This window comes from Gossypium arboreum, chromosome 9 (genome assembly GCF_025698485.1).
Source record: "Gossypium arboreum isolate Shixiya-1 chromosome 9, ASM2569848v2, whole genome shotgun sequence".
NCBI lineage: Eukaryota > Viridiplantae > Streptophyta > Magnoliopsida > Malvales > Malvaceae > Gossypium > Gossypium arboreum.
The window spans coordinates 84,833,313-84,844,540 of record NC_069078.1 but is presented as its reverse complement, the minus strand read 5'-3'; the positions used below and the strand labels follow the sequence as shown (position 1 = coordinate 84,844,540).

Below are 11,228 nucleotides of genomic sequence, written 5' to 3'. Positions count from 1 at the left end.
AAAGTAGTATGGTTTACATGCTAATTCTGCACTTAGGCCTTCAATTTTTAAAACTTGTAAAGGTTTCAGCCATAATTGGGTGAATTTGGAAAAATCAAAAGCCCTTCAGAATTTCGAAGACTTACGCTAGAAACTTGGGAAATTTTAGGGTCAGCTTCTTCTTCTTATTATTATTAAAGTGAAGCTTGTTTTTTAAATTGATTTTTAAAATTAAAATAGTTATTTTTTTCGGGGTAAATTATTCTATTAGTCACTTTAAATATAAATCGTTCTTATTTTGGTTACTTAATTTTCTTTTTGTTAATTTGGTCCCAAAGTAAAAATTGACCAAATTGGCCAATGCACCATTAAATAGTAATAGAAGACTAACTATGCATTTCTATTTTAGTCAGCCTAAAATTACAACCCATCAATCACTCTAATAAAAGTTGTTCCTATTTTAGTCACTCAAATTTTTTTCTTGTTAATTTGATCCCAAAATAGAAATTGATCAAATTTATCACTTTAACATTAAATGGTAACAAAAGACTAATGATGCGTTTCTACTTTAGTCACTTTAATAAAAGTTGATCCTATTTTGGTCACCCCAAAATATTTTTGTACAAATACATTGTTAGTCTTCCGTTACTATATAACAGTGGAGTGACAAATTTGATTAATTTCTTTTTTTAGATAACCAAATTAACAGAAAAAAAAAATACATTAGGTGACCAAAATAGAAACAGGCCCTATTTAAAGTGGCTAATAATGTTGTTTACCCTTTATTTTTATTCTACGTATTAATGCACCAACCAATCAAACGAGAGTACTAAAATGGAATAAAAATTGAATGGACTGGCAGACTATATATAAAAAACCAAAGGTCCCATTATACTTTGAATTAAACCAAAATGGGCTTTACATAAAATTACATTAAAAGCCCATAACATCTTAAATAATATAAATTGGGATATCATATAACAAAGAATTCAATATAAAAGGTTGAATGTGTTTTCAAGCCATAAAATGTCCTTTATCAAATATTGCGAAATAAAAGGCCCAATACAAAAATTTAAAATAAAACCCAACAAGTTTTAAATTCTATAAAATAGTACCAAATCACACACTAACCCAAGAATTCGATTTGGTCCTATCAACAAATTATACCATGGGCCTTGAAGCCCACTAAAATTGAATTAAACGAACCTAGATTTTCGAAAAATCAAATTAAACATATTTTTCTAATTCAAAATAGGAATTTGTAATCGAACAAAGTTCATATGTAAAAGTAATATGATATTGCAATACGAGATAAGAAATAATAATATTTGAATCCATAACAACTACATACTTAACAAAAAGTTCTAACCACGGACACTTCTTGTTGCTTGTTAATTTACTTTAAAAATTGAGGAACCTATGCGTAAGTGGGACCAAGTACTGAAGTGGGAATCCAATACCAAATCTTAACCATTCAATTTGGAGGATAAAGCTAATCAACAGACAAGAGAGGGATATAAAATTGCATGATTGATGACTTTGAGGGACATCTTGCAGACATGATTATCATCATGATCATCATATGGGCTCTGCTGGGAGATGCATGCAATAAATTAATGGTTTAAAACAATATATATTTGTACATAATTGAAAATAAAAAAAAAATGCATACATAAATTATAAAGGATGCTAATAATTATTCTGTCTAATTATAACATGGAGCTTATAAAATGATGCTCACATAGAGCTTTTCGGCTTTTTATAATTAATTAGCTAATCCTGTACTACATTTATTTTTTATTAAGTGTTGGATTGAATAATGGAAGGTTGGACTTGTGAGCTGATTGAGGATGAAGTAATTATGTTACGAGGATGTCCGAATTTATACTTCGAGACACTCTCAAGTCGGTGAAAAATTTTGAGTAATGAAAAAGGTTAAGATAATAAGATCAAGATGATGATGAAGAAGAAAAAATACCAAGATTTTATATATGTTCCTTTGATTCGTACATGAGTAAATTTAGATGAGATTTATAAGAATTATTTTATTGACCTTGTAATATGTCCGTGTCGATATTAACTTACCACAAATGTTGAGGGTTGAAAGTTTGTATTTTAAATTATCTTATTGTGGGTCGTCTTTTATTAATGTTTACAAACCCTGTAGTTTTAGAGCTTTAAATTTATTGGTATCAATATATAAAAAATTAAAATAAATATAAAAGAAAAAGAAAATTTTAAATAAAAACACAATAAATTTATATAATTAATAGAATTAAGACCATAGATGCAAATCTTAGAAGATTGACTTGTAACGTGCTCAAATTTTATTTTCCTCTATAAATTTAAAGAAATTACACGTGGTCCTGAAAATGAGTAATAAATAATGCATAACAAATTTGGTCAAAAATTGTAAATCAAGCTTACTGGTAATCTGCAGCAATTGTAGGCGATGGTCTGATCAATAATCAGCAGAATTTCTTTACCTTTCAAGTTAACCAAACATGTTTATCTCTCAAATATATTAACACATTTTTAAATTCAAGTCTTTTGCTTAAAATTTTATAAAAGAATAAAATAACATAAATTGCTTTTTTTATTAGTTTAGATATATAATTTTAAAATGATTTAGAAAATAAATTATAATTCATGTTTATATAAAAAATTCAAAAGAGTTATTACAACATGAAATAAATAAATAATTTTATAATTTAAATAAATAAAATGATGTTATCTTTATTTCATAAATTTGATTGATTGATTTAATTTAATTAAAATAAATATGAAAAAGAATTTAAAGTGAATGTATATTAAATAATGATTTTTATTGATTTAATTAAAGAAAATGTAAAAAAAATAATAAAAGGGATAGTAAATATATTCAATTAAATAATTTTGAAATATTTTTATTTAAATCTAATTATAAAATAAATAGATAATAATATAAAATTATATATTTTATTATTTTGATATTGTAAATTATTAAAAATGAAATAGAGGTGAAGCAAATTTTGGTTTTCCATAAATTACACAATTATTTTTTCCTAGTTAAAATGAGGTAAAATAATATATTTACTTGTTTTAAAAATGATAATGTTAAGGTATATATTGCACTCCCAAGAGAAGACGCAGGTTTGAATTTTGAATCGACATTTAGTTACAAACCTCGAACATGGATTATAAAATAGACATGGGATTCAAAATGCTTATATTCATTCTTTTATATATATATTAGTTTTTTATCACGTGCGATGCATGGGTTAGTTGTATATATTAATTGAAATGTCCTTAATAATTTTATGAATCTATTTAATTTTATAATGTTTCATTAATAATTTGATTACAAAATTAAATCGTCTTGATATGTCAAGATGTAATAGATGACGAATGTCTTAGAACCGATTTATAACTAATTGTTGCTAAAATTATTCCAAAACTCTATTATGTATGTTATATTTATATTTGATTCTTAATTAAATTAAAATAAATTATTATATAATGTGAGTAATGGAAAGGTGTATAATATGGTAATTTAATTTAATTAATTATTATATAATGTGATTAAATTAAATTGAAATAAAGGAAGGGTCTGATTGCAAATGTGAAAGATTACTTAAAGGAGTTAATTAAAACCATATGGATTTAATAATTATAAAGTTTTCAGCTTTGCTAAGTCATTGACCACATTGTGCATGTATTTTCTTTTCACCATCATAGTGCATGTATTTTCTTTCACTTATAAAAGGGAGAGAAGAGATAAAATTCCAAGTCATCGAAAAACAAACAAAACAACATGGGTGGTGGGAACGGTCATGTACTCGTGTTCCTGGTTTCAGTTTTCTTCTTCATCATATCATCATCAGTTGATGGAAGCCAATACAAGCAATTATCAACGATCCATGTAATGAATTCGATGGCCAAGGGGTCGGGACCAATGCAGATTCGATGCAAATCGAGGTATACAGATTACGGGATGCAGCAGTTAGGCGAAGGGACGGAATACCGATGCGGTGTTCGGGAAAAAGCGGTGTATTACTGCATGGGGATGACGGGGAGGCGAATAGCGTCGTGGCATGCATTTCAGCCACGCAGAGACGGGAATCGGAAGGCGGTTTTCTGGTTGGTTAAGGAGAATGGGATCTTTCTCAGTTGGGATAATTCTACCTGGGTTAGAAAATCTGACTGGGAAACTGACTGAATATCTGCCTTGTTTCTTTTCTGCTCCTTGTTCTTCAGTATATACATGTGTATGTATGTTTACCGTAATACAATTCAGGATGAATTGTTGTGTTATAGCTTCTGATAAATTCTGAAATAAATAAATAATGTCAATTAAATTTTTAAAAAAATTTAACAAGTTTATGCTAAGGATCATGTTTGTTTGTCAACTTAAAAAAGAAATATTGAATTCTGAAGCAATAGCATTCTGTTCTTTCCTTTTTCATTACAAGAAAGGATTTTAGCTGATGTGTTATTATCAGAGTTTGATTTAATTTCTTTGGGTTAATTCTAAATATGGATTGGGTTGGGTTCTGTAATGGTTAGGGTTTGGTACTTAGAGATTTAGTTTAAATATTTATAAATTATATAGTAAAACTATAAAAGTATACTTTCAGAAAAAAATTAAAAACAACATAAGTTAATGTGTTGGTATTTTATAAATCAATAACCAACTAATTTATGTATAAAAAAAATCAACTGATTTAATTTACTGTAATCAATCTCAGATTTAATTTATTGTAATTAATCTTAATCGGTTTGGTAGGTAATTATGCACCATAATTGCCTTTTTAGGTATCGAATGAGATGCACCTTATTTAACCCGCAAGACAATACCAAATATGTTGCGAGGTCCATTGGCTCTAGGAGAAAGACGCTTCAAAGTCGAAAATCCCTCAAAAGTTATCGTTTTTAAAATTTAATACTTTCTCCTACCAAAATAATGTCGAATCTGACTCAATTAGGCATTTAAATAATACTAGTATATATATACATTCTCAAGTTATAAAGAACTAGGAAAACAAAATCTAAACAATTTTTTACTGGTAAGGTTCTCTCTGCTTCACAAATAATTTTCAAAAAAAATTGTTTCTGTTTTTGTTGAGCATGCAAAAAAAAAAAAAAAACAACCCATACAGAACCAGTAAAAACCATATGAACATATAATACATGAAGTATCAGCAGAATTAAAGTGCATTTGGATAAGAACTAAGTAAAAACATTTGGAATCAACTAAAACAACAGTTTAATTTCAACAACGGATCGAATAAACGATGCTCCGGATGAGTGACCTAAGCACAGCTGCGATATTTCGAAAGAATCTAATTCATATATGTACACCGGTGTTGCCATTCGATATCGTATTTTCTATAGACTCCTACAGTGTCATCGGTTACTTCCATTAGCCATCAACAGAAGCTTTCAGTATCACATTTTCTTTATCGAAAAATGTATATGTCCTATTATATCTTTCGGCAAAAATAGAACAGAAAAATCAATGGCAAAAGAATCATCTCGGTTAATGAAAACGGGGAGTAGCTAGTGACGTACTTTCACGAGGCACTGCGTTTGGGAGGACTGCAAGTTGGAGACTTCCCAAAGCTGTCTTCTTGATCTTGCCTTTTAGATTCTATCAGCATTGTCACAACTTCACGCATAGATGGCCGATCGAAAGGAGACAGGCTGGTGCATATTAAAGCAATTTTCAAGACAGTAATCATGTGATCAACAATTCTTCTATCGTCGAGATTTAAGCGATCATCGAGTATCCCGGTAGTCAACGAGTGGTTGCGAACATAATGTCTCACTCGTGTGACAAGATCACCTCCTTGGTCCAATGCCTGTACAGGAGTCTTCCCAGTTAACAACTCCAGTAAAACAACTCCGTAGCTATAGATGTCACATTTTTCCGTCACCTTCATAGTGTATGCATATTCTGTCATAAAGAACAGATACGATGTCAACAATCTAAACAGATAAAATATCTATATCAATGTCCAAAGAGCACAAGAAAGAAATGAAAATGAGAACATCGCATGCCTCATCCTACTCCATAGCCGCATAAAACAGGCAAATAATGAAATGCTATGGGAAAGAGAAACATTTCAATTCTTTCTATTCTTCTCGTATGTTCTTGATAAATAGTATCATTGGAACTAGAAAGCAAAGGACAACTTACCGGGGGCAATATAGCCATATGATCCAGCGATCGCCGACATCGACTTAGATTGGGGCATGTCAATCACTTTTGCTAAACCGAAATCACCAACATGGGCTTCAAAATTTTCATCAAGCAAGATATTATTGGACTTGATATCACGGTGAATGATCCTCGGTTTGCAGTCATGGTGCAAATAAGCAAGACCTTCTGCAGCTCCTAGGGCAACCATGAACCGCATTGACCAATTTAAGCTACAAGAGGCCCCGTGAAGCACTTCACCCAAACTACCATTTTCCAAGTACTCATAAAGAAGCACGTTGAAACCTCGGTGATAGCAAAAACCATAGAGCTTCACAATATTCCGATGCCTAATCTTTCCCAGCGTTAAAATCTCAGCACGAAAACTGTTCTCGATATTGTTTCCCTCTGCATTTGACTCTAGCCTTTTAACAGCAACAGTTTGTCCGGAATGCATAACTGCTTTATAAACCGTTCCACAAGCTCCCCTCCCAACAATAAAACTCTCATGAAAATTATTTGTAGCCTCAATTAGATCTTGAAATGTGAACCCTTCCTTCGGATGAAAATAAATATCCTGAGCCGGTGAAGGTGTCTCCTTTTCATTTGAGGATGGAACACTTTTACGAGGACGTCTCAATTGATATATGAGAATTACAATGAGAATTAAAGATACCCCGCCTACAGCACATGAAACTGTCGTTATGATTCTTCCTCGTGTATCCTTCTTCGCAGGTAGCATAGAAGGAGAAGATGAATCTCCCGTGCAACTTTGAAGAGGCGTACCACAAAGCCCTTTATTTTCAATAAAGCTACTTGCGGGCATGTTCTGAAACAATGGGATGGCAGGTAAAGGTCCGGTCAAGTTATTGTACGACAAGTTGCACACCATTAAACTCGATAGGCTCTCAAAGGTGCTGGGAATTTCACCACTCAAGTTATTATTATTGAGCAGGAGATATTCCAACATATTAAGAAACCCGAGCTCTAGTGGTATATTTCCAGTGAGGCGGTTATTGCTTAGGTTCATTGCAATCTGCAAGCTTGAAAGAGAACCTAACTGACGGGGTATCTCACCAGAAAATAAATTGCCACCCATCTGAAGCTCAGTCAAACGTGAGAGATTCCCCATAGCTTCGGGTATATGCCCCGAGAACTTATTTTCCGAAAGTCTCAGAATCTCAAGCTGAGTAAGGGTTCCGACCTCATTTGGTAAAGTATCTACAAAGCTGTTATGGCTGAGATCAAGTCGTTGAAGCCTCTTGCAATCAATTATCTCGTGTGGAATCCGCCCAGAAAGCAAATTAGATGAGACATTAAGAATCACTAGTTGAGACAGATTACCTACTTCCTTAGGTAGCTCAAGACTAAAGTGGTTCCCGGCAATATGCAGCCTTTGAAGCTTTCGGCAATTTCCAATCTCTGAAGGAATTGGTCCAGTAAAGTTGTTCTGGTCCAATTCAATAGCAGAAAGATTCACCAGTTTGCATAACTGTGAAGGAAAGCTGCCTGTTAGCATGTTTCGTACCAGACGGAGTTGCACTAAGGTCTCACAGTTCTCGATCCCAGTTGAGATGTTCCCAGACAGCATATTACCTCCAAGGTTTAACAAAATAAGGTTACTGTGCCAACAAAGATATGGAGGTATTTTGCCTGTCAAATGGTTGTTAGAAAAATCAACCACCCAAAGTGGGCTATAAAGTCCAAGCTGCTGCGGAATGGTCCCGCTCAGAAAATTCTCGAATAGCTGTAACTGAATCATTTTAGTAAAATATTGGAAACCGTAAGGAATGGGGCCTGTAAGATGATTGATTGAAAGGTCAAGCTTCGTCAAGTTCTTCAAGCTACTAAGCTCATTTGGTATGACACCTGTGAGCCGGTTCTCGAATAGGTACAATAATTGTAGACCCTTTATCTTGCTGAACGCAGTTGGGATCTCACCTGTCAAATGATTCTCCGACAAATCAATTTCCGTGGCAAGAGATAGATTCCCTATCTCCCTTGGAATGCTTCCATTTAATTGATTCCTGTAGAGATACAACTTGTTCAGAAACTTAAGGTTCACAATCTCCACCGGTATCGGCCCCACAAGCTGATTTGCATACAATGCAAGTGTCTCAAGGCTGGTACAGTTCCCAAGCTCCTTCGGAATAAACCCGGATAACTGATTCTCCCATAAAATCAAATCAGTCAAGCTTTGAAGCATTCCGACTTCCTTAGGCAGTTCTCCTCCAATGTGATTCTGGGCAAGACCAAGCATTTCTAAGCTTTGACATCCACTGATTTCAGCCGGAATGTTACCAGAAAATGTGTTCTGCCCAGCTCGAAATGTCCTCAACTTCCGGAGATTCCCGATAGAACGGGGCAATGGCCCAGTCAAGTTATTGGTGTACGCCACAAACTCAACAAGTGACGACAAATTCCCCAGCTCTTCGGGAAGGGAGCCAGAGATTTTGTTATTGCATATATTCAAACTTTTCAAATAAGAGAGCTTACCCAACTCAACAGGAATCGGACCACTGAAATGATTATTATTCAAATAAAGAGCGACCAGAAGTGAACAGTTTCCGATCTCCTTTGGTATATCTCCACTGAACTTATTATAGGACAGATCAAGGAATGTCAAGTGGGTCAGTCCACCGATACTAGGACCCAGGGTTCCCGAAAGATTCATCGAACTCAAATCAACAGATGAGACCACCAGCTCATAATCCAAAGAACAATTGACACCTATCCACCCGCACGATGTCTCATCAGTGGACTTCCAGTTCCAAAGATGGTTGTATTCATCATGAAGGCTCTTCTTAAGCTCTAGCAGCAATTGGCCCTCGGAATTAAGGCCCTGCGCTATAGTTATCAGTAGAGCCAAAACCAGTAATATCCTCCAAGACCCTTCTCCGAAATGTCTCCTCGAAGCAAAATTCCTCGACATTTTAGTAACTGCCATAGTTCATATTCTGCACAACAAAAAATACTGCTATCACAACCCCAAAGAAGCACAGGCCACCATAGCATACATCAAAACATTTAAGTTTTTCTAAGCATTAAAGCAGAATTTTTTAACTTCGACCGTGTTTACACAGACCTATGGACCGTCATCAACAAAAATATTCCCACTTCCGAGCTCATAAGAATGCAAGAAACAACAAATATAAAGCGACAAGCCAAGTAAGTATTCAACTACTCACGACCCCCTGATGGACACTGCATTCAGAAGAGAAATGAAACAATTCAAAAACCATACATTCATTTCTAAGCATTACACTACCAAATTTCTCTACCATCACATGAACTCACAAAAACCAACCATCTACAACAAGAATCAGCTCAATAGAAACCGATCACGGAACAACTGAAATTTACAGCTCAAACAAAATCACAAAAAGGGAAACATACATAACACTTCAGTCAATCCCAAAGCCACCTCTTCATCAAATAAAACCCCATCATTTCACTGCAACTCACTGAAGGCCACAAATAGAAATCAGGCTCAATTTCGGAATCAAACAAATAGAACTTTTGCAATATAAAAACTAGATCCAAAAACAAGATCATATATACAGAAAACAAGCAAAGATTAAACACAGCACTGTAACATTGCAACTTTGGCATATAACTTCTTCTTTTTTTTAATTCCGAACTTTCTTTTTCATTCAAAAGCAGAATTGGTTATTGGAGTATAATATCTAGGACCAAAATGTACAAACTTCACTATCAAAAGCCTTTAAATTAGAACCCCTACAGATACCTTTCTCCATCAAACGATATACAAAAATCACCAAGCAAACTTTGAAAGCAAAGAGCAAAAAAAAAAAAGCTTTTATTACAAATCTGAGTTTTCCCAGCCAATCTCATAAATGAAATGAATTTTCATCATACAACACCATCAATACATTATTCTAAATATTTAAAAATATCCATCTACTTAACTGTAAAAAGCAGGCACCAAAAAAGAAAACATTAATCTTTTGGGATTGGATTTTTTTTCTTAAGCTTTAATACCCACCCAATGCCAACAAACAAATAAACCCAAAAAAAATATTGATTAAAAACCATTGGTGAGACCCATTAAAGCTTTAAAGAAAAAAAGAAGAAGAAAAATGTTACAGTTTTAGAACTTAATTTATGTATGTAGAAGAACAAAACAAACAAAGCAAAACAACCCCTTTGCTTCAACTTCTCGTCCAAATTTAGCAGCAATTAGCTACCAAGAGTATTTTCTAGAAAGAAAAAAAAAGATTTGGGATTTACCAGAGCATTGAAGCAGAATATAGGATTAGCAAAAAGAAAAGGTGGGAACTTTGGACATGAGAAGCAAGAAAAAGGAGTTATTTTTTTCTTGGAGTGTGAAGGGTTTTTCTGGCAAACCACTAAAAACCAGACAACTCTGTCAAACTTTTTTTAAGGAAAGAAGGAAAATCTGCTCAAGAAAAATTGGGATTTTATAGGATTTGGTAGTGACAGCTTTGGTCTTCCAAGGTAGGCACTGCAATAAAAATGGCAGATTTTCCTTTACAAAATAGAAAAAGGATTCAGTGAAAATTTTGATTTGATTGGTTAGTCAATATTCCAGACATTATAACAGTCTCCTAATTTATCAGTTAACCATGGATTCGTACTAGTTTCCCGTCTCAACTAATATATACCATAATTCCTTTTTAAATGTTTCAATTAATTAAATTTTAAAAGAACTTATTTCACCAAACACCCTTAAACTATGACTCTCCTTTTAAATTAGTTCCTAAACTTCAAAATTTTTTAATTATATCCCTAAACTATTAAGGTTATATCAATCAATTCTTTTCGTTACTAAAATTGATGATTTAATTATTAAATCACACATCAAATCTTATGTGATATAATTTAAAATGTAAAAATTAAATGAATATTGTAAAATATATGTTTTAAAATTACTTTCAAGGTTTTCAAACTTTTACGAAATTGTATCGTTCACTTTTTTTCCAGTTTTACTTTATTTTTAGTTTTACTTTTAAAAGTCATATGCGATAACATTTTATTTCTTTAAAACTTTTATTTTAAATTTAGCTATATAAAATTTGACATATTATTC

General features: G+C 32.9%; 1 protein-coding gene across 5 annotated transcripts; it reads right to left on the bottom strand.

Moving 5' to 3' along the window:
• Positions 1-5,099: 5,099 nt before the first annotated feature.
• LOC108454248 (probable leucine-rich repeat receptor-like protein kinase At2g33170) lies at positions 5,100-10,790 on the bottom strand. Of its 5 annotated transcripts, XM_053019031.1 has the most exons (5): positions 10,409-10,790; positions 9,554-9,621; positions 9,243-9,361; positions 6,158-9,114; positions 5,100-5,914 (listed from the first exon to the last, which is right to left on the bottom strand). In XM_053019031.1, exons 4-5 carry the CDS (start codon positions 9,102-9,104, stop codon positions 5,532-5,534), a joined length of 3,330 nt encoding a protein of 1,109 aa, XP_052874991.1. In that variant the 5' UTR covers positions 9,105-9,114; positions 9,243-9,361; positions 9,554-9,621; positions 10,409-10,790; the 3' UTR covers positions 5,100-5,531. The 5 variants fall into 5 exon arrangements, with proteins under 5 accessions (XP_052874991.1, XP_017608135.1, XP_052874992.1 ...); XM_017752646.2 differs by lacking the exon at positions 9,243-9,361 and having other exon boundaries at positions 10,409-10,784; XM_053019032.1 differs by lacking the exon at positions 9,554-9,621 and having other exon boundaries at positions 10,409-10,784.
• Between the last annotated feature and the right edge of the window lie 438 nt (positions 10,791-11,228).

Bases quoted from the DNA above. Each gene is read 5' to 3' on its own strand.
- LOC108454248 (XM_053019031.1), bottom strand. From the start codon at position 9,104: ATGGCAGTTACTAAAATGTCGAGGAATTTTGCTTCGAGGAGACATTTC. The intron at 5,915-6,157 runs GTAAGTTGTCCT...TCTTTATGACAG, and splicing joins ATATGGCTATATTGCCCCCG to AATATGCATACACTATGAAG.